This window comes from Pteropus medius, unplaced genomic scaffold (genome assembly GCF_902729225.1).
Source record: "Pteropus medius unplaced genomic scaffold, Ma_sr-lr_union100, whole genome shotgun sequence".
Classification (NCBI taxonomy): domain Eukaryota; kingdom Metazoa; phylum Chordata; class Mammalia; order Chiroptera; family Pteropodidae; genus Pteropus; species Pteropus medius.
Window position 1 is genome coordinate 756,450 of NW_024345599.1, and position 24,571 is coordinate 781,020.

Sequence of the window (24,571 nt, forward strand, 5' to 3'; positions counted from 1 at the left end):
ATTCCTGCTGGAAGCAAATGAAATAAAAACTAAGTTTCAGAAAATGCTTTCTGAGAAATTCTCAAATATCATCAAGAAGAATAAATAGTTAACTTAGAAAGAAAAACAGAGCTATAGCAATAGAACATTAAAGAACAATACTGCGGTAAGGGTAGAAAACACATCTAAGGTTTTACCCTTGGTATTCAGCTTTTTAAAAGCAAAAAGGTCGTGTATATCAATTTGCAGTATACTAAAATTGTGTTCAAAGTTTATTTCAAGTCACAGAAAATATACAAACTAAGACAACAGAAAGGACTTGTTTTGTTCTGAGAGAAGGTGATGGGAGTCCTCCACCTGGCACCAATTTGAGTCATTCAAGGGTTAAGGATGTAGAAGCCATCTTTTTGCAACATTTCAATAGAGTTATATAATTAACTTCCAGACTTGTTGCCAGGGATTTTTGAAAACCTGTAAGGAAAAGTTGGGAGAAAGCCATTAGAAGTGGAGACAAAGATCTCTTCACCAAACATCAGGGGAAAAAAAAATAAGGCCAGGGAGGGAGACTATATCTAAGAGCAAAACACCAGGGGGAGATTCCTAAGGTGTCTGGCTCCTGCCTCCCCAAAGTAATCATCCTTTACAGCAGGGTTTCTCAACCTCAGCACTACTGACATCTGGGGTTAGAAAAACTCTGTTAAAGGGGAATGTCCTGTGTATTATAAGATGTTTAGTAGCATCTCGAGTCTCTACCCACTGAATGCCAGTAGCACAACACAGCCCCTAAAATTCTGGCAACTATAAATGTCTCCAGACATTTTCAAATGTCCTGTAGGGGGAAAAACTGCCTCAGGCTGAGAACCAGTGATCTAATGGTAATAGTACATAAGTCTGTCAGTGACAGCAGAGATAGATCAAAACTAGTGAGGTATAGGATGGAGGGAGAGCCAACATTTTGGCTACAGTATGCAGTGAACAGCACATGCACATTAAAACCTTGCCTGTGTAAACTGCATAGCACTACATGCACACACACCACACACACACACACACACACACACACACACACAATACACACACACACACACACAATGTAGGTTTAAAAAATGTGGTAAAGTGACTGAGTAAGATCTGCAGTCTAGTTAGCAGCTATGTACCAATTTCAATTTTTCTGATTTTGTACTACAAATCAAAAAGGTACTACTGTAAAACAGATTCTCAAGATGTTATCATTGGAGGAAGCTGAGGGATGAGGCTCTTTGGACTATTTTTCCAACTACCTGTGAATTTACAATTGTTTCAAAATCAAAGGTAAAACAAAAAACTTTTACCCGTGGTTTATGTGTAAGGCTTTCATATGAGATATAAACAAGAAAACATTTAATGAAAGGACTTTCAGAAACATTTCTACCTCCATTACCCCCCCAAATTTTCTCACATTATAGAGAACACCTTCTCTGGCATAAATAAATTTCAAAAAGTAAAAGGAAAGAAGTGGTTTTTTAAATTTCTTCCTCTGCATATAAAAGGTAATCTATGCTTTTACTAATACCAAAAAAGAATGCCTTGGGTATCTGAACTAAAAGTTAAAGTACTGATCAGACTGATAGCCTAGCTAGCCATTCATCTATGACAGATATGATGCATATTTCTAGTCTGGATGTTTTAATGACATTACAAATATGGATTAAAATACGTTTAGTAAAGACTGCTAATTAGTATAAATGAGTTCACTCTTATATGATAATATATGGATGGAAATTATAATACAAATGGAGTAAAAAGTAGAAATTTAAAATGTGATATTCCAGCTGACACTGGGACAATGTAAATATTTTTTAAGTTTATTGGGGTCACATTGGTTAATACAATTATATAATTTTCAGGTGTACATTATCATTTGACATCTGTATATTCTATTGCATGTTTAACACCCAAAGTCATTTCTTTCAGCTACCATATATTTGATCCCCTTTACTCCCTTATCCCTCCTCCTACACCCCTATATTTGGCCCCCTTTACCCCATCTACTTCCCTCCTCCCTCCCCCACCCCAGTAGTAACCACTACTCTATAGTGGTCTGGTAACCACTAGTCTATAAAGGACAATGTAAATTTTAAACTGTTTTTAGAAAACAGAATTGCTAAAGAAATACGAGATGTCGTTGGGAAATTTTAAGAAAGACAGACCGATATATGTTCAGGTCACGTGATTATGATCCCTTTTACCTGACCAATGAGAAAGAAAAATAAGGGCAGTAAGTGTAGAGCAACCTCTAAAATGTATAGGAACTGATGGGGGTGGTGGACATTCATGATTTTAATTACGTGCTGTAATAGTTTATCCTTAAAATATTCAATATAAAATAGATACTGGGAACTAAAACATGTATACATTTTATTGAAATGCTTTGTATTTTTTCCATTTATATGGAACAGTTTGGGGTAAAATAACATAACTGACTCTGAAAAAATATACACTAAACTATATTTAGAGGTTATGTCTGGGGATCAAGATTGAGGAAGTAGAGCTTTTTACCCTGAACTTTTTACATTTCTTTATTTGATTAATTTATTAAATTGATTGTATGTTCCTTTTGCCATTAAGAAGGAAAGGTTAAAAAAGATTACAACTAATTCAACAGCTGAACAAATGTCCTGTAGCCTTCCACTATCCCAGTAGGGGCTGACCTACTGAGGGGTAGAGTCCAGCCAAGAGGAGTACAGGCCTTGGAGTCTTGAAATCAGGAGAGTCCTGTTGGTTAAGGTTGGAAGTATATACCCCAAATGCATAAAGAGCTTGTCTGACTTAGGTGGGGTAGGTCTGCTCACCTTTCAAGGTGCTCCAGTGGATTTCTGTATTTGTTCCTTTAAGATCAGGATACTCTGCCTCTGCTCAGGAGGCAGCATGGCAATCTGATCTGCAGTCAGTTGAAGAACCTGCATGATCAAAGCAGCCTGTGCAGAGAGAAAAATAAAGGTAGTGAATTTTAATGATGACATCTAAAAACACAATGCCAGTTTCTGTCCAAAAAGGAAGGATATTTCACACATAGAAAACAGCACCCCTCAATCAACCCAAACTAAACAAAAACCAAAACCAGCTGGTAAGAAAAGGTACCATGAAAAGCACAAGTACAATAATACTCAAGATTAGAAGGCTCAAAACAGACACCTTCATGATCCCAAAGCTCTTGAAGACTAAGGTGGAATCTATGATCCCTGGGAAGTCTTCAGTTTTTAATCCTGTTCTGAAAATCTCTCTCTTTTTCAGAAGTTTTAGCCTTTCCATCAAATACCAGCTTCCCAAAATGGTCAAATATAGAAAGAGAAAGATATTTGTGGGGAATCTGCTACTGTTTTTAGAGATAAGGTAGAAAGGGGCTGAAAAAAAGGGATTTGGATTTTCAGGTCAATGTGGCCTGCACAAATAACTGCTATTGACAGATGAGTCTGAAATATAAGATAAGCTGCCATTTATATACATCCATTTAAGGATTTTTAGAACTGGCTCACAAATTTTCAGTTAACAAGATCACAAAGAATTCTAAGAGTAAATATCACTTTGAAAGGGACTCCGAAAACTCAGGACTTCCAAATGGTAACTACAAAGAGGAATCCAGAAGATTTGTGCATATGGAGGCACTCAAACAGTGTTGTTTACCTTCTCATGGTCCTGTGGAGTGACTTGGTTCTGGCCAGGACTAAAGCCACCAGGCTGACCTCCAGCCTGGATGTTTGCTCCTTGCATGCCCGCTCCCTGCATGACTGGGACCTATGTGCACAAAGAGAGATGAGGAGAGATTTTCAGAACTTCTCATATAGGTAACCAGAATCCAGTAATAGCAATGTGAAAATATATGATCTGATTATGGATATGAGTAAGAAAAGCAAATTAATGACTCTGAAGATTACTTCCTACTGCTAGCAATGGCAGAAGGCAGGGTTTAGGCAGAGATCAACTAGCAAGTTAGATACATTTGCTTACAATAGTTCCAGAATCAACAAATATCACACAACACAACTGGATACCATCAGATTAAGTAAAATTCAGCCACATAAACACAAAGAAAACTGAGAGCACCTCAGAAACTAGTGCTCAGTGGAAACAAATGAAAGCCGACGGAGTCTAGAGATAATGCATGCTGGTCCACTGGGGAAGCTACATTCAAAGGATACCACCTCTACTTCAATCGAACATAGGCGGTTCATATCAAAGGGGTCATCTCTATCCCACAGGTAAGGAAGAGATGATCATGATGGCAGAGGCAGAAAGGAGATGAGAAGGCCTTTGGGGAGAAGATTGCTATTAGCCCAACATTTGCTTTTTGTAACTTTCCAGAGAGAATATGCAGCAGGTGCTTTCTGCTAAATAGAGACCAAGAGATACGACCGACCCAAATTAAAAGAACAAAATGCAGTTATATTGGACTTAATAGTTTTTATGATCTTCGGTGAGTTCAATCTTTAGGAAGACTACCAGAACCCAAGAAACAGGCCTCAGAGCACATAGAATAACTGCTGAAAGGCCTTTATGGTGGAGTTATGTTCGCACTCAGGCACTCACCTAGAGATCAGGTACTTTTAAACACAAATTGTTAACAAACTTGTTACCTGCTTCCCCAGCAGGTTAGAAGCACCAAAGCATTACAGAAATGTGGATAGGCTCTTAGGAGTAGATACCATGATAGCAATGTGAGGAGCCAGGTGACAGCCTGACAGTGAAGGAAACCAAAAACGAGGAGTTAACTATGCTTTCTATTATAACATATACACTAATGGGGACATTTAATGATGACCCTGAGTAATCTAAACAATTAAAATCATTTTTTGTATGCTGTTTAAAAAGGGAAAGAAGCGTAATACACTTTAGAAATTATTTTTCATTCAAGTAGTTTAAAAACTTGATAGAACAATTCTATTATCTGGAACATTCATTTACACGCATTAACTCATTTCCCAAAGACATCAGAGAGCTAAAGCATTAGTACAGCTTTGTATAGATTGCTATAATATTATCGTTTTCTGTTCTTTATCAATACTGAATCCAGAGACTCTTCTGAACTTTCATAATCTGTTACAGATCCAAAACATCCCTGAGAATAACCTTTTTGAAGCTTCACTCGATACTAATTTGAAGTACTGTAATGTGATCTGACCATCCGCTAGCTGCCATTTAAAGTTTCCAGGAGTGCTTGCTCTAGGAAGACAAGCAATAATATGGGTGATCACACATCTAGGTTTGCCTAAGACAGTCCCAGTTTATGCTTTTGTCCCAGAGTAATTACTTACAGTACTCTCACTCTCAAACATGTCCCTCTTTGAATTAAGTTATATAATCACCCTAGTAATAATGAGTCTTTTACTGGCAAGTTTCTAACTTAGGTATATTGGAGTTAATTTTAAAATCTGATTTAAAATCATTAAGGGTATCCTGTTAAGTAAAAAAACAAGGCACAGAACAGTGAAAAGAGGGGGAAATAAGAATGTATATATATTCATATTTGAAAAAATAAAAAAATATATTTTTACTTGCTAGAAAGATACATAAAAGTCTAATAAAAGCAATTATCTATAGGAGAGGGGGGTCACTAATATGGGGAGAAAGTAAAGTTTTTGTGGTATATCTATTATATATGAGTGAATATATTTTATATATTTATTTATAAGTGAACACATTGATTTAAACAATTTTTAAAAGGTTTGAAGATTTTTTATTTGCTCTACCTCAGATCTAATTAGCACTATAGAATCTACTAATGAAAACTATATAAACCTAATATTACAGAGTGAGTTCAAGTGTTAGCAGAAATAAAGCAGTGAGACATTACCCAGAAATGGTCTTTCAACCATTATTTTCAACATCTTTCTCCACAGAATTATCGACAGAATTACATAAGCACATCATATAATTTGTTGTCTGTCTCCCCAACTAGAATGCAAGCCCCATGGTTTCCTTCACTGTCAGACTGTCACCTGGCTCCTCACATTGCAGGGAAGGGACTGTTTTGTTCACACTGCTATATCCCTAGTACCTATAGCTCTGTCTCATACATAGTAGGTGCTCAGTAAATATTTGTTAAATGACTAAAAGAATGCATAAAAACCATTATTATGAGGGTACTGATCATAGAGGGCAAAATAAACATCAAGGTCCACGAACACATTTTTTTAAGTATGACTTGAAAGATAATAATGAACAGTCGTCTTCTACACATACCAGAAACAACATACTCATATTTCATATTAAAGAGGAGGTAGACACACACATACACATATGCAGCATGCAGATAACAGGACAGAGTGTGGTACAATAAAAAAAAGAGTGAGTCCTATTCCTTGCTCTACCACTTTTTAGTTGTGTTCATTTAGACAAGGCAACTGAATTCTTGGGTCTGTTTCCGAACCTACAAAATGAGAGAATTGGATGACTAACATGTTCCATTTCAGCTGACATTTTCCTTCCCCCTCTCCCTTTCTCTCTGTCTATCTGTCTGTCTGTCTGTCTGTCTGTCTCTATCATACACACACACTCGCACACACTCACAGACGAGGGGAGGAAGGCACAGAAGCACATGGAAGAGGAAAGAGAGACAAGTACAGAGAGGAAGGAGGAAGACACATACAGGAAAAAGGAAGACGAAGGGGCTCGAGACAGATGAAGGTTCTAGCATATAAAAACCTAGGGAAGATACACGCATATCTCCCCACAACTAAGTGGGGGTGAAGAGGGAGGAGAAGACAACTCATAGACCATCAGAGACCACCATGTACACATAGCTGGGGAGAGCTAAATAAAGAGAAAGCAGAGATAAGAATTTGGTTCAACAAGTTTTAAGGTGAACATTAGTAAATTACCTTTCATACTCTACTGTTCACTTAGGCTATGTAATGAAAGCAAATTAAAATAGGTTTATATAAACCTAAGATTATCCAAATGGCCACGAAGAACTCTTCATATTCTCTAATGCAGTGGCTCTTAGGGTTGTACATTAGGATTTTTTTTTTTTTTTTTAAGTGGGGAGGTTTTTCAAATGACCCATGCCTAGATTCTCCAGATATATTTTCAGGGCCTCTTCTCTGAATGGAAGAGGTCCCGAAATTGTGGGACAAGGTTGCTCCTTTGGACGATATTCCTGGTGGCCAGAAAATCACCATCCTAAGGGACAGAGAAACTAAATGAAGGGAGACTGTAATCGTTCCTTTCTAACAAGCTGAGAAATAGTCCAAATCAGAAAGCAGTAATAATTAGGCTCAATAATAAATTCCTGGATAGAACAAGATTTCACACAGAAGCTAGAAGTGAAAGTTACACTTACCTGTCTGGATCCCTGGGGGCCAACTGCGCCCATGTTAATTGGATTGGGACCCTGGATTCCACTAGGTATAGGGCCTCTAGGGCCAGGGACCGGGCCCCTTGTATCCATGCTTCTGGCCTCCATCCCTCTGACTTCCATCGCACGGGCCTCCATCGCACGGGCCTCCATCGCACGAGCCTCCATCGCACGGGCTTCCATCGCACGGGCATCCAATCCTCTGGCATCTAATCCTCTTGCCTCCATGGCCCGTGCCTCCATGGCTCGTGCCTCTATGCTTCGGGGATCTCTTCCACCTATAAAGTAAGGTGCGAGAAGACCATCAAGTAGCTGTTCACCTTTATGGCAAGAAGAACCAACAATCCAAGATAGAAATCTATTCCTCTAGTCACATCCCCACCTAACTACATGAGACTGACTGCTTTCTCTTCTCCAATTTCTCAGATTTGCAGATAAACCTTAAAAATACTTACCAATCCGAACACCCTAGCATTTTTTATCCCAGATTAGAACCTAAGACAGCTGGGTTTACCATCGGCCTACAACTACCAGTCAGTCTTGTGACATGGTCTGCTCTTCTTACCTCTGCCATCTAAGGGTGGACCCCTCTGATCTAGCATGGGTCCTCTTGGCTCTGCCATCAGAGGTCTGGGCTCAGCTAATGGTCCTCCCCTCATCTCATGTGGGGGTGGGCCACGGCTGTCATGGCCAGGGACATGGTGCATGGGTGGACCCTGATGAGGTGGTCCCAGGTAACCTCTAAAGATGGAAAAAAATGTTATATTTTAAAACAGAACAAAACAACAAGATAAAAGTGTCAACCAGAAGACCAATAACTAAAAATCAGACAAAGAAATGATGCAAACATCAGTCTATGAATGCTAAGAGAATAACATCAGAGACTGAAGCAAAGCTATGGAGATGTAAATCAACATATTCTAGAATTCCATATTTGGTCAGGGCACTTAAAATTAAGAAGGAATTAATGGATATCCATTATAGATAATAAGTACGCTTAAGGACATGGTTACTGTATGGGTTCAAATCTAGGCTCCATCACTTATTACCTGTGTGATCTTGGGCACACTTACTTAACTTCTCTATGCCTCAATTTCTTCATCTGTAAAATGGGACTGACATTAGTATCAATTTCATAGGGTTGTTGTGTGGATTTAATGAGATGATTTAAGTTAAGTACTCAGAGCAGGGTCAGAGGCATAATCCCTATTAATATCAATTATGATTTTATTATTATTGCCATTATGATATTACCATTACCAATAAAGAATATAAGTTTTTCCTATTCCGGTATATATGCTAGAATTTCCAATTTCTAAAGATGGAATAGCCATGGTTAGTTCAAAATGACATACTCAATTACACGGTTCTGCCCAAGGAGAGGTGCTTAATCTTGGACAGCAGCCAACAGGTAGAACCGGTATGGAAAGACTTTCTTCTCAAAGCAAGGGCAAATTCTGATTCCTCTAAGCTTTTTGTTCTATGTCATTGCTTACCTAGGCTCTACCTCTCCAGTTACAGAAAGTAAAGTGCCTCCACGTGGGTCATTCGGAGCGTCTCCTAACAGACCTCGAGGAGTTGGGACATTGGCAGGCAAGGGCCCACGCTGCATAGCTGCTCTGGGGTCTTGCATCGGCACTGACAGGGAAACAAACGGGGAGTTACTGCTGTGAAGGACACATAAGGGAAAAAGAAATGACTCCATATACCACTGACAACATAATTCAGACACCTTAGAGTGGGTGAAACCTCACCACAGCAGACTCCTCTTGCAGTTCAAGAACAGAAGAAAGGTGTAGGCAGAATCTGTGCCATGTCAGAGGTATGGATGGAATTATGTAAAAAGCAAAATGGGGAGCAATCTGCCAAGGACTAGCACTGTAACCTGAAGAAACTTATGCTCCTGGTTTTCCTTAAAATTAATCTTAGTTCAAGGACCAGAGTCACAAAAGAGAGGTAGGGTCTTGGCATATGTGAATACTGCCATGGCTCTGCAAGAACCTGCTGTCTCCTTACAGACCGCTATTCCATCCAAGCCTCCTGACACCAGTAGGGAGGGAGTACAGCCTCGGACAGATGCCCATATCATCCATGTTCTCTGCCCTGTGTGAAGAGGTCAATCTTAGGCTTGTGGCCCCAACAGGAAAAAAATTAAAAAACAAAAACCCAAAACACTACCCTTTTGGGTTCTGAACGGGAGGATGACTGCCAAGCAGCCCTTGTCCTCTCAACGTCCCACCCTGAACACCACAAGCCAAAGGAAACCCGCAGATACAATGGGTACCTTGAACTCGCTCAATTGAGGCAGGCCCGGTGGGTCCCACAGGCGAGTGCTGTAGGGTTCCTAGGTAAGCAGTAAGTTCAAAAGGAGAAAGAGCAGACACTTAAAAGAGCTTGCACACACATACAGAAACATACACATACTGACACTGGAGATTTACATGTTAGTTAAAAAGCCAAGAGTTCATTAGTTTGCCCTGGGCTACAACATCTTCCTAAACTGTGTTCTTCGGGATCTGAAACTGTGTCACTTTGATGAGATCATTTCCTAGTTGAAACCTGTGGGCCACTGACTAGGCAGGAATAACCAGCCACTTTCAATTTTCACCTCTGCTACTATGATTCTCTCTAAATCACCTTATGATACCATTAAAAAAACCAAAAATATTAAAAGGATGGTTCTGACTCTCTAGTTAGGTAAAGAATATAAACATATGTCATAAGGAAAAATGAAATAAATTATACTGCATCTAGAAGGCAAAATTTATTCTGGAGAGGCCCGTACCAGTACTATTTTTGCCATATTTTAAAGCATAAAAATTTTTGCTATCAAAAAGTATCAAACAGGAAAATGCAATGAATGAACATTAGATGAGAAAAGAGAACATTACTCCTAAAGAAACACTCTGCCACTGCAAGTCTTTGATAATAAATAAACATCATGACAATAGCAAACAAAGACCAATGAGAAGATGACAAAGGCACCAACACTAAACAAAGGTGGCAGAAGGCAAGAGAAAGTATTTTCTTAAACATCTCACTGTCTCCTTTCACCATTATACATGTGCAAAAAAAACAAGGATTCCAGAAAAAGACAAACTAGGTACAAATGAAAAGCTTCTTGCTTCCTCTGAGGGGTAGTGAAGGAAAGCTAAAAGGAAACTCATCTCACTTTGTCTCCTCATGAAGAGAGCCTTGATATACCTTCAAAATTTGAGTTACTTCCTTTTGTTAACTTTTGACCAAAAAGTTGAAGCTAACTATAGCAGGAAAGATGTCTTCTGGAAGTGTATATTAAATAGCTCTAGCTTGATGGATGGCTTGTGGAGAGGTAAAAGTATGACTGAAATCCCAATTCCTCCTCACTACTGCAAAATTACTTTGGGGCACATACACAATCTACTGATTAGCTGAGACGGTGGGGCACACTAGCACAAAAGCATGGGCTTCTCAGATGAGGTACGTAGCCAAGAGCTTGTTCCGTTGTCAACTATCTGACAAAATTATTAGTCTGTCAATTCAGTAACCACCTCAGTGTACAAACAATAGTCAAGGAGTACAGTACATAGGCCTATTTCTTAATATTTTGCTTTAAAAATAGGTTTCACTTACAGGCCACATGTTAAGAAGAAGTAACTTAAGCTTCTTTCTGCTTGTCCACAGAAGTTCTTTTTCATCACAAGGACATGATGAATAAGAACAGAAGACATTGCAAAGTATTTTTGGAAGTTAACAGAGGGAGTGTGGATTGACATAAGAGGACAGATTCTAGAATCAGGGACTTTAAAATCTTAGCTCTTAAACTTAACGAGGTGGAAAAGATGAGCACACCCACTCTAGTCTACATTGTTCAGATATCAGTATTTACTTACCATGTCCCCTTGAGTAACTTAAAACTCTGAACTTCCATCTTTTTACCTGAAAACTCAGGTGCTGCCCCTAACTCACAAGGTTGTTTATAAAAATTAAAGAGCCTGGCCTACAGTATTCACTCAGTTTTATTGTTAGTTCCTTCTGTTTTCTCGCTCTCTCTCCTCCTAATGTTGTTTTCAACTGAAACATTGCATTTTCTTTTTCTTTAAACTCCAATAACATAGAGAAATAAAGTGGAGATTTTGGAGCAGCTGCCGCTATGGTATCTAGTGTTACTGCCAAAGTATAACATACACCTATATAGGCTTCATAGACCTTTGATTCCCCCCTCCCCAGTTTTCTCTGGGGTTTCAATTTAGACTTCAACATACCCAGATGCATTATTACAAGCTCATTATTAAAATTCCTTACTCAGTCAAGAGATATCCAGAGGGAGAGTGAATCATTTCGGCAGAATCATTAGACTATCAGGAAAAGGTGATATAAATTAAATGGAAACTAAGGATCCACTTGCTTCGTCATCAGTTCTTGTAGAACTGGGCTCTGAATCACTAGTTGGAAAGTCTAGACCAGTGGTGTCCAACGGAATTCTCTGCAATGATGGAAATGTTCTATATCTGCAATATCCAGTAGGGAGGGTATCCACTAGCCACATGTGGCCACTGAGCACTTATAATGTGGCTAGTGTGAATGAGGAACTGAAGCTTAGATTTTACTTCATTTCAATTCAATTTCAATTACTCTAACATTCAAATAGCTACATGTGGTTAGTGGCTGCCACATTACCATCTTAGATAGTGCAGCTACAGAACATTTCCAAGTCCAGTCCATATTAATCAGACATTACTATTTATTTACCTTGTCCCCGCTCCATGGACACCGGTCCACTTCCTGGCATTCCAACCTGGGCCTGCATTCCTCCTAGAAGATAAAGGGCCAGAAAGAAAACACAAATTAGGACAGTGGGGAAAAAATTAGGATAGTGGCTAACAAATTTTCTCTTTCTGCCCTATAAGCAGCAATCTACAAGGGAAGATAACTACCATCAAACAATGCGGTTATGAGGAAGGTGGAGTTTGTTAGTATACTTTAGGCTTCAGTGACAGAAAAGTGAATTATATGAATATTTAATCCCATTGGATACCAATACCTTGGCGGGAAGTTCTTCTGTAATACAGGAGAACAAGGGCACTTACCCACGTAACTCCTCTCACAGGAGGCAGTAATGTTCTCGGGCATTTTGTAAATGTGTGGGTTTACAGTTTTGGTTGTGACAAAGATTTGTGGGGTCAAAGCTGGTGTTTAATGAGAACCCAACAGGGATACTAGATGTCCCATAATGTATGAGATAGACCCACAAAACCAAGAATTACCTTGTCTTGCAAATTTCTCGCTTAACACACGAATGAAAACCTGTATATTGTCACTCGAATTTAAAACCTAAGTCTGTCTTATTTGTAAACAAAAGCTTCTTTGACCTGTTTGTGTGTGTGTATACATTTACTCAATTTTCCAGAAACTCAATTACTGAGTAAATTATGGGTACTGTATTTTGTTTTGTTAAGAACTTTACCAAGAGTTTTCATCATTTCAGAAAATCACATCACCAATGTCAACAATTTTTGTGGTATCTGAGTTGCCCCCCAAAAAAACGACAAAAAACCAACAAAAAAAATCAAGAAAACAAAAAAACCCCACAAACCTGTATCTGTCTACATTTGCAGACATTTTACTTTCATGGTATAGGTGCAAGCACCTGACTACTACCTTTTGTTTTCTAGTGTAGTTATGCCTGAACACTTGCATATTAAAAATAAAAATATTTTTTCTTATAATTTTCTTTTACGTATCCTTTATGATATAGTTAAGACATTATACTGCTTTATTTTTAGAAAACATGTTAAATAGGTTATATTATCTATGCATTTCATTTCAGGATAGTAAAGAGTCACTGCAACGTATCTGTTATGAAGAAGGGCCACTGGGTCTAACAGAGTTGAGAATCACTTGTCTATTCTAACCAGTCAGGGTATGATGACTGCTGTACAAGGAATAATCATGTACCACAAGTCCTTGTCTGGTCCTTACCACAAAGCAATAATTCTTTTCCTCAGAGGAACAATGTATGCTGCGAGTAGGGAGAAAAGACAAGCTTAACTGTTTGCATTAATATTTACCTAAAATGTCAACGTTCACTTCACGTTCTAATTCCATTTAACATTTTAGGCATTTAATAGCCATGGATAAAAAACCTGAACCTGCTAGCCCTACCCCTGCTATTAAGTAACTGTGATTTTGAACAAGTGATTTGATAAAATTAACATAATTCCAGGCTTCCTTATCTGTAAAGAGGAGGAGTTGGCTTAAACCAGTGGTTCTTAGAATATAGTCTTCAGATCAGCGATGTCAGCATCACCAAGGACTCGTTAGAACTGCAAACTCTCAGGGCCCTACCTCACACCTGCTGCATTAAAAGTCTGGAGATGGAGACCAGCAATCTGTGTTTTAATAATCCCTTTATGTGATTCTAATGTACACTAAAGTTTGAGAACCACAGATCTAATTGATTTCAAAGCTCTCTTCTAGACATAACATTCTATGATTTATTCAGACCACTCACCAAAACAATACAAAGATTTAGGATCTGAAGAAAATAGTGGCAGGAGTTATAGGCATAATTTCTTATATTAATGTGACACTACTTTCTTAAAAGACTGAAAAACTTCACAATTCCACCAGCAATGTATGATACCATATTCCCCACCAATAATGTCAACTCTCTTTGAAACTTCTGCTAGTCTGCTGGGTTGAAGTTAAGTGAAATCTCATTATTTAATTTGCAATCCCCTGACCACAAATGAATTTGTTTTTGTTGCCATTTGGATTTGCTCTTCTATGAAGTGCCTACTCATTTTCTTTACCTACTTTCCTAATGGGTTGTTACCCCTTGTACAAGGGACCTCAAAAATCTTAAGTGAAGTTTTAATAACTTCAGAAGTATAAATGCTACAAACTCACAAAAAAAATCACCTGAAAATTCAATTATTTAAGTTCCTTTTACACTTTTTTTTCCTTTTATACTTACTTTCAACTTTTATATTTATTAATTCCTTCTTCTTGGTATTTTTAAAAATTATTTTTCTAATTATTTAAAACTAGTAGGTTTCCTTTATTCTTTAATAATATAGGCATTTAAGGGTATTCATTTTTCTTTAAGTACTGCTGTCACTATTTCCCATACTGTTTTTGTATAAAGTGTACTACTTTTTGTGGTCTTTTAGATAGCTTATAAATTTCTTTATATTTTTTATTTAATTCAAGGATTACCTAGAGTATGTTCTTTAATTTTCTAAGTAAAATTTTTTTTAAGTCACCTTTTATTCATTTTTAATTTTATTGGCTTACAATAAGAGAATGCAGCCTATAAAATATTTTAAAATTTGTTTTTATTTTATGGCTAAGTACATGGTTATTTTTTTATTTACTGTTCCATGATCATTGCTGGGGGGGGGTACATTCTCTAATCAAAAGGCACCTTCTATAGATTAAGCTTATTGATTCCATTATTTTATTCCTTGTCTCTACTTATTTTTTTGTCCATTAACACGGCTGATCCACAGTGTGTATGTTAACAGTTCGTGACGATGTAAGTACAGAAATGGAGAGCAGACATTTAGAAACTTTTATAGCAATGTGACATTGTTTTGACATCCAAGTGTGTGATCAGTGCATCTATCTCACTGAACAGGGTATTTGGGTGTTTTTCAACCCACGTAATGAATGAGCTGCACATGTCTTGGTTTGTATACTTGTCATGTGTAGTAGAACCACATTACAATTTGTGACATTTTACAGTAAATTATACACCTAAAACTCAAAAATGCATAAATTACAGAATCCATTTCTTTCACTGAAAGATAATTTATCTATAACTCTATAGGATAAATGAAAATTGTGAGTAAGCTGGAATTTAAAAATCCCTTCTTCCAATTCTTGTCGACTTTACTCTGTACAAAATAGAACAATTTAGATTAAATTATCTCCCATGAGTAGTATTGCAGCCAATCTAACCCAAATTAGATAAATGAACAAGCAAGTCTGCTGCACAAAAACTTTCAATATTGATATACATCATGTGTTCATATAGGCGTTTCATATGGGGAATTACTATTTCACCCATAACTTTTTTACTTAACTTTATTGAATGATGAAAATCTACAAGTGAAATAGCAATACTCTGTAATTCCTATATATACACGTTCAATAAACATATACAGTTTTAAAACTTTTTTATTTTTGTCTTTGGTCTGATTATATTTATGAAATGCAATTTTATGTCTGTTAACTATAAGAAGAAGAAACATGACCATGTATTCTTTTTTTTTTATATGCTTTTTAACCTAATCTAACAGTCTCTGGCTTTTAATGGGAGAACTCAGTCCATTCATTTAGTAGAATCATGACTATACGAGATTTTATTCCTTCTCCCTTACTCTACATTTGTTATTACTTACTTCAGTGTCCTTTCCTTTTCTCTATATTTGCTGGCTTGATCTAGTTTTCATTCATTCTAATTTTCCCTTCGTTAATTTGGAAGTTTTACTGTACTTCTCCACCTTACTGTCCTGTTCAGACATATAGAATTTATATATAAGAAATCAACTATTTCCTCCACCTAGGATACATACTTCCTAGTAGTGTGTTAATTTTATGTCAATATCTATCCCATTTGCTATAATAAAACTTTAGCAAAATACCAAAATGGTGAAGATTGTAAATGAAACCTACCTCCAGGAGCTAAGGAACCGGGGCCAGGTCCGGTTACAGCAGTTGGTATTTGCCCTGGTACTGGAACTCCAGCTTGAATAGAAGGTTGCATCAGAGGAGGTGCGCCGTTGACATGCATTCCACCCTGACCAAGAGAAAAACCATAGTATGCAGATGTCTCACTGGAGACGCAACATACATAGTCTGTGATCTTAAAGAACTCTTCAAATTGACACCCCAAATATTCTATCAAATATCCTTTTTGTATGGCATGTCTCATGTAGCATTAGATTTATAACACATTTTGAACAGAAGTTGCAATACATGTGAAGAGCCTGGTTATAGCATTGTTAAGATACATCACATTCTAAAAGCTGAGACTGACAAGTGTTATCTGTGTGGTGAGGCTGCAGATAGCACCTATTGTTGACTTCATGACTGGCACGTGGCAATAAGAGTAAAAAAGAAAAGTACTGTGAAGCAAAGAAGAAAAAAAGGAGACTGGGACTTTTTTTTAAATAAAGAAACTGCTGGCAATCTGCATTTTTAAAATGAAAAAAAAATTTCTTTATTGATCAAATCTTTTCTCATCCCTGTCCTCAGATATAATTCTGGTTGGGGGGGGCGGGGAATGTCAATTTTTTTTAATGCTACATTAAAGCTTCTGGAGGGAAAGGGAATGTTATGTTTTAATCTGTGTATTCCCCAGAGGACTGAGCAGTCCCTTGGAAAAGAAAGAGTTCAATAAAGAATAAAAGTTATAAAAAAAATCACATGTACTCTCATAGAACACAAACAAAACTCTAAAACAGAAAATTGCATAGTGAGGTGGCTAAGAGAAAACAGGCTCTGAGGTTAGACAGAACCAGGTTCAGTTCCTGGATTTGCACTTATGATTATATTATTTTTGGACTAGTTAACCTCTCTGGGTCTTAATTTATTTCCTTTCTATTTCTGAAAAGTAACTATTGAATTAGAGTAGGGGTTAGCAAACTATGGCCCATGGGCCAAATCTGGCTGACTGCCTGGTTTCCTAAATAAGGTTTTATTGGAGCACAACTACAAACATTTGTTTATGTATTGTCTGTGGCTGGTTTCACATTCCAACAGCAGATATAAGTAGTTAGGACTGATTCCACGACCTGCACAGCCGAAAATATTTATTATCTGGCCGTTTACAGATGTTTGCAGACCTCCGCCTTAAACCTGTGTACCATCCATTCAGTTATTCGCCTCTGCCAATCTATAGGTGAAAAATGGTAGCTTATTGTACTTTCTGTTTACGTTTATCTTATTGTGAGATCGAACACTTTTTCATATATTTAACATATATTTGTATTTCCACTTTTGAGAACTGTTTATGTCCATTACATACTTTCCTACTGGGTTATTGGTAATTTTCTTACTAATTTATGAGGTCTTTTTTGTTTATTATGAAAAACTCCAGATATATAAATTGTACAGAAAATAAAATTAACCACGCTGCTTAGGAAATACATTACATATACAATTGAAATCTCCCATATGGTCTTCCCCAATTGCACCCAATATCCCCTATTAGACAATCACTTAAGAATTTTTATAGATGTTTTTAAATTTTATGTAAATCACTACATCCTGAACATATTCTTTGCAACTCACTCAACATGTTTTTGGGATATATGCAGCAACATATTTCCCATATTTTGGGAATACTTCCACGTTCACTTATCTTCACTTCTGTATTATACATCTGTATTATCACATTGTTTCCGTTCTTCTTCTGATATACATGTTTCTAGTCTTTCACTATTATAATGTGGCAATAAACATTCTTGAACATGATTAAGGCCTGTTAAGTAATCAGCCTATTGCCCATCACGTGTGTGGCAAATACTTTTTCCCAATTTGTCATTTGTCTTTGGTGTTTATTCCTTTTTCTCCATATAGAAATTGTTCAGTTTTCCGATGTACTGATTTTTTTATGGCTTCAGGGTTTTGTGTCACACTTAGAAAGCTAGCTTTACTTTTCTCATCGGTAAGAATAAAGATAATAAGAGTGCCACCCTCATATAATTGCTGTATTAAATGAAATGATGTATATGGAATAACAGTGCCAACCATAGTGCCACGCATGCACATATACATGAAATTAGCTTATAAAGAATGGCATACAGGAAAGAACTCTTTGTTCTAAACTGGGCACCCAATCTATATTCATTCAGATGTCACATACTCTGCAACTTAGAAACTGCTTTTATGCCTAGAAACCGAAATTATCATCTCTGGCTCCTATTCTTTTTTCCATATATCCTCCTGAAATGAAAATGACATTTTAAAACAGGTAAAAGAAATGTTAAGGGGTAGAGGCCTACCAAAGACTGGGCCTGAGGGGCCTGAGGATTCTGCTGGTTCATTGACACACTGGCTCCTGAGGCAGGCCCAGCACTGTGGATTGCCTGTGGGTTGCCTGCAATTAGCGTTGGGATATTTGTCTGACGATGCAGAATTTTCTGAAAAGTAAAAAGACAAGTCTATGAGCTATCTGTTTAATAAAGCAATCAGGCAGTTCCTATCATACTCAAGGTTTACTCTAGCATTTCCATAGAAGAACACAAGGTACTCACCAGAGCAATCTCTGGATCCACAATTCTCATCACTACCTGAGCTTGCAGCAAAGCATAAGCCAGTTGAGGGTTTTGGAGCAACATGTTCCTTGCTTCCTGGGGACTATTCTGGACACAGAGCTGAGAAGATAAAACAGATTCATCACCAGGTTACATACTTATTGCTCAGAAATTGATAGTGATTTAGAGCCATTCCGATCTGAGAAACATAATATTCCAGAGGCTTTTAAAGCTATTATTGTTTTTTGCATAGCACACAAAATCTTGGTCATGGCAGGCAAAAGAAAGAAGAGGCATTTCAAATACCATAATACCATCATTTAGGAAAAAAGCCACATTTTAATATCACATTTGTTATCTATAGGTCACAAAAACCCAGCCAGATTGTGTTGGTGTGTTTGTGTACAAAAATGGAAAGCTCTTTGCACAAAATGTAAAACACACTATGCACATATGGAATACTGAAGGTGCAATAAATGGTGGTCAGTAGGCACACCTTCTATTTGAACTCAGGGAATTATTTCCATTAACTAGAAAATTTGATGTGATTGGATTTATTCATAATTTAATATCTCCTCCCACCTTCATTTGCTTCATCAGCTCAAACATCTGCTCTGGTGGAAGACTGGCAACTGCTTTGCTAATGGACTCAGGGGCATCCTCAGGACTGATGGTCTCTCCGTAAGGTGACTCAATGACAGGGGCACCAGTGCCAAGGCCTAATCAGGAAGAAAGTATAAAAAAGTTAAGGAGGCAAAATAAAGAGCTAAATCATACCAAGTATCTACTTTCCAGCACTGCCATAAGGACTTGCTGATAACTTTCAATTCTCTGGAGCTGAGAAATAAGTGATTTCTAAGTCTCTTATTTCTGTGGAGGAAAGTGACAGTGTATTTTCTGTTCTCAGAGTAAAACTAGGACCAGGATGACATAGGTGGACAATGTTAACTTATTATTAGGGAATAGGCATATTAATTTCCTTTGACAAGCCATTTCAGAAGCAAAAGGTTTACATAGAAAAAGATGCTAATTTCAAAATGGAATTCCTGGATCTATAACCTCATAAAAAACAAGCTTAAGAATGTCTTAGTATTCCCGTTAGTTACAGATTTGGTAACATAGTTACAGAAGTGGTAAACACCAGTAACGTATTTAGCACTACTACTTGTTTGGTGAGCCTGAATTAATTTCTAACTGGAATCAACTCCTTGGAAACTGAAGGACTTCTAAAGTCAACTTTACTTTGTTTCTCAAAGATATAAACTTTCCCCTCAAGATAATCATTATAAGCAAAATAAGCCAGACAGAAAAAGTGGAAAACCACATGCTGTCACTTATATGTGGGATATAAACCTAAAAGCAACAAATGAACAGGACAAACGGAAATTCATGGACATGAACAATAGACTAGTGGTTACCAGAGGGTAGGGGCAAGGGGGAAGGTAAAAGGGGTCAAATATGTGGTGACAGAAAGAAATCTAACTATGGGAAGTGAAGATTAATGTAACATATACATATATATATATATATATATATATATATATATATATATATATATATATATACACACATACATACATATATATATGCCTTACTGTTAAAAATGTACAGGTGAAACTTACTAGATTTTGTTAACCTATGTCACTATTAAAAAAAAAAGACTGAAGAAAAAAAGATACAAACTTTCCTAATGCACCTCAGGTGGGTCAAGTAAAGAAGCTATGTGGGTAACCATTTCAGCAGATGCTAAAACATATCACAAATAGAAAAATCTTCATTGTTACATCTTTAGTAACTCATGTACATACAACTTGGGTTTATACTCACTCTTCAGCTCTTCTTTGTTCTTTTCACTGGCAGCATTGTCTACTCGAAGTGCTCTCCCACTGAATTCACGCCCATTCAGGTTTCGCATGGCACTAAGTGCTGTCTCTTGGTCTTGGTATTCGCAGAAGCCATAACCCTTTGGCTTGCCTGTCTCCCTATCATATACCAATCTGGAAAGCAGAACCAAGTATCAGGCACAAATGTTACATACACACAGGGTTCTTGCTAACATTGCCATGTTCTAATTTGGTCGATTGTAAGACAAATAATCGTATCGCTCACTGAAATATTTTTTAAACATGAATTGAAAAAATTTTTTCAACTACAGTTGACATTCATAAACTTTTTTTTTTAAAAATGAATCTCTCTCCTAGCTCAGTTGACAAGATTTTGCTGGGCAGGTCATAAGGGCCAGCAGCTTCTCTATGGCTAGTAAAGGGGATTTTGCTCAATTTGGTGTGGTGGGAAAAGATCACACCCAGCAGTGTTGTCAGTAGGAGTGACAATCCTCGTAGTGGTTGAGCATGAAGCTATGACTGCTCATAGCTTCACTAGCCTGAAATTGTAGTCATTGTTAGAGAAAGTACAAAAAAGTTAAGGAGGCAAAATAAAGAGCTAAATCATACCAAGTATCTTACTTGACTGTGCATGTGCAGCAGATTCTGGGGAAAACCCAATTCAGTTACACATATCTGGGCAACCCTAACGCTGAACACTCATGCACAGGAAACACAAAAGGGCCCAGCAGAGAGTAAAAGCCTGGGCATATTTGAAAATGGCATGAACTTTGAATGCCGGCCATGTCTACATTTATTAAAAAAAAAAAAAGTATCTTTTAAAATGAATGTGAATTGCATGGTACGTGAATTACATTGCAATGAAACTATTATAAACAAACAGGGGAAAAAAGAATGCATGTAAAAAGTCACCAGTAAAAGCCTTGCCATTATTACTAAGGGCCAAATTTGTGGTGATTTTTAAGAAATTCCCAGCAGGTAGTGAAAGGGAATCTCACCTGAAACTAACAACAGGTCCAACCTCAGAAAAGATGTCCTTTAATTGCTCTTCAGTAGCCTCATATGGAATGTTCCCCACTAAGGAAGAAAATAGATAATATATTAAAATTCTGAATTCATAACCTAGATTTTTAGTAAGAAAATGAACAGTACCTACTTATCTCACTTAAAATGTAACAATTGGCTCAACTGTAACAACAATGCTCCTCCAATCCTAGTTCCAAGATTTCAATCTTGTCTGCTGATTTTAATTGCAAGATAAACCACTGCGACTAAATACAAAAGGTGACATCAATTCTCAGGCTGATCTGACAAGCGTTAGATTCTCCTTAATTTTGGTGAAAATAAATACTTAGGCATCAGTATGTATCTGAAAGTCTGCTAGTCTTATCAATAACTACTAAAAATAGCAACATTGTAATTTTAAAAAACTGACTCATATGTCTGTATTTACACATACACTCTTTCAAAGAATGACCATGGAAGTAGTGGAAGATGTTTAAAAATTATTCTGAACTGTTTTGTCATGTCCCTTCCAAAAGGAGGTTTAAAATCACCACACATACTTAGAAAAAAATCTTATTCCGGATGAAAAAGTTACTTAGAATAGATTCGATCCTCTTCGAAATGTCTTCGACGAGGTCTTAATTGTTCATTTATTTACAATCCACTTTAAGACGCCAGGTAGCGGCTACAACTATCAACGAACTAAAATGTTACGGGCTAAAAGCAGAGGATGAAAGCCATTGAGGGCGGGAAGTGGACACAACGGTCTATACCCTCAGCACATAACGTGTATTCTGGGATAGGGGGTGAGAAACAGTATAGGACAGTTGCTATGTGCCCTCGCTTCTAGAAAGTAACTTAAGTTTATGAAAGGAAAACCGCATAGAAGCGGAATGCTAGTTTAACTTCCTCAGCCACCTCGTGGAAAGGCTGGGAAACCTCGGGAGAAGAGGCGAATCCCCCGCCCACGAGTCCACCAGCTTGGCCGCCTCACAGGAGCGGCAGGTAGAACTACACGTTCGACCCATCGCCGGTTCCCATGGCGATTTATGAGATGCAGGCGGTGTTCCTCGCCTCTCACTGTCTTTTTCTGTCCCTCCCCATGCTTGGCTCCACAGAATTCCTCTCACCAAACACCGAACGAAGAGAACGATCCACCGCAGGGTCTCTCACCGTCAAACCCGCCATCGCTCTCTTCAGGCGGCTTCCGGTGCGCTAGGGCATACTTCCGCAAGGCGCTTGAGTCCGGCGCCCAACCTACTTCCGTACTGCGCCTAGACCGAAAAGGCCTGGGCCCGGCGGACACAGGGCCCCTCCCCTGGCGTCATTGCGTCACAGCACGCGTTCCTTCCTCCAGAGCATTAACCCTTCCGGGCAGGGCTGCCGCTCGAAAGTAACTTCATTCATATCCAGATTCGGGCAGGCCCAGGCTAATTTGAAGCCTTTATTATTCACTTTCTTTAGGTTAACGCGAGTAATCGTCTACTCCAATAAAGATGGCAGCAGCGGCTTTACCAAGGAAACAGGGAAATCATTTGCTAACTACCGTGGCACTTTTATTTTAATTACGCCCTGTGAGGGGCGGGAAATGCTGGGCCCCGCCCCAGCGGCGTGCAAATTATCATTTTGTAAAAGCTGTCAGTCTACGGAGTGAGAAGAGTAAAGACGGCCGCCACAGACTAGAGAGTGAGAGAATGAGTGGGTACTCAACGTCCAGGCGCTAACAGTTGAGAGGATGGGGAGGTAAAGGGAGAACAGACCCTTGTTTACTCGTCTAGTCCCTGGGCTCCCTGGTCTTGGTGATGGTGACAAGGCGGGAAGGCGGAAGACATTAGCAGGCAGGGTATCCGAAAACATCAGAAGGGGAAGCGTCATTGACCAGTGGTACACAACAAGCAAAGCAGCTAAGGCATGATTTGAACTCAGGTTACTTTGGCTCTGAAGACTGAGTGCTTACTGCTGTGTCTATTGCCTCCCAGGATAACTGAGAGAATATGAATGGCTTCACATATTTTATTACCATTTTTGGAAAATAACTTAGAATATGTGACCTAGTGATGTTAGGTCAAGGACTCACAATAATAAACCACCCAAAAATCGGTTGAAGCACTTAGCCAGGGTTTGTTCTGCCGCCATTAACTGTCTATGGAGAATTGACGGTTGGTTCTATCACTTCATCAACCAATCCTACTGTACTGGTTGTAAAAGAGGACGTGTAAGGGATATTTGCTAAGCTTTTGCTTTTTTATATTTGAGTTTCACTTATAGGCCACGTGCTAGTGACCCCTGCCTCAGGATCTGCTGTCCATGAGCGTCTTTTCCCTTCAGTGTGACACTCACTCCCAGAGTAATATTTTTTTGTTGTTGTTTATTTGTTTCCCTGTTACAGCAAAATGAAGACAAGATGGAACGTCTGACGCTCTTGTAGGTATTATGGCTCAGCCTCACTTGACACAACCATAAAGGTGCAGTATGAGGAGGTAGGGAGAAAACTAGGAAAGATGTATTACTACACAAAAATGAAACTAAATATATAGGATAGGTGTTATTTAGGGCCTTTGAGCAGAAAAGAAAGGATATGTAGTGGAGAATCAAAGAATTTGAGAAACCACAGTCGAGCTTTATGGGGCATTGCAGAAAGTTTTGTGGAAAGTTTTGGATTCTTATCCAATCTTTATGATACTAAGAATTTAGATTATGCTCAATTGAAGCAAGCAAAGACATTCAAGATTATGAAGGCACAGAGACTTGCGTTCTTTCTCTTGGCTGTAGAAGGTCAGACTTCCAAGACTGGAGTAAGTACTACATGTTTGACCCTTATTTAAAGCTCCTCAAAGAGTCATGGAACAAAATCCCTCATTGGTCTTCCAGAGCAGGGGTCTCCAATCCCTGGGCTGTGGACTGGTACCGGTCTGTGGCCTGTTAGAAACTGGGCTGCACTGCAAGAAGTGAGTGGTGGGCAGGAGAGTGAGCGAAGCTTCATCTGTATTTACAGCCAATCCCCAGCGCTAGCATTATCTCCTCAGCTCCACCTCAGATCATCAGGTGTTAGATTCTCATAGGAGCACCAGTCTCTGGTGCCAAAAAAAGGTTGGGGACCACTGCTCCATGGAATATCTGAAAAGGCAGCAACTCCTACATACACATCATTGTATGAAAAAGAT

General features: G+C 38.2%; 1 protein-coding gene across 1 annotated transcript; it reads right to left on the minus strand.

Moving 5' to 3' along the window:
• Positions 1 to 221: 221 nt before the first annotated feature.
• On the minus strand, positions 222 to 22,705 carry CSTF2 (cleavage stimulation factor subunit 2). Its single transcript, XM_039874013.1, has 14 exons — positions 22,538 to 22,705; positions 21,401 to 21,479; positions 20,386 to 20,555; positions 19,141 to 19,277; positions 18,559 to 18,678; positions 18,307 to 18,444; positions 15,974 to 16,097; positions 12,044 to 12,106; positions 8,809 to 8,950; positions 7,878 to 8,053; positions 7,298 to 7,590; positions 3,643 to 3,753; positions 2,811 to 2,936; positions 222 to 450 (listed from the first exon to the last, which is right to left on the minus strand). The coding sequence occupies exons 1-13, from the start codon at positions 22,593 to 22,595 to the stop codon at positions 2,814 to 2,816; spliced, it is 1,734 nt and encodes a 577-aa protein (XP_039729947.1). The 5' UTR covers positions 22,596 to 22,705; the 3' UTR covers positions 222 to 450; positions 2,811 to 2,813.
• Positions 22,706 to 24,571: the final 1,866 nt, after the last annotated feature.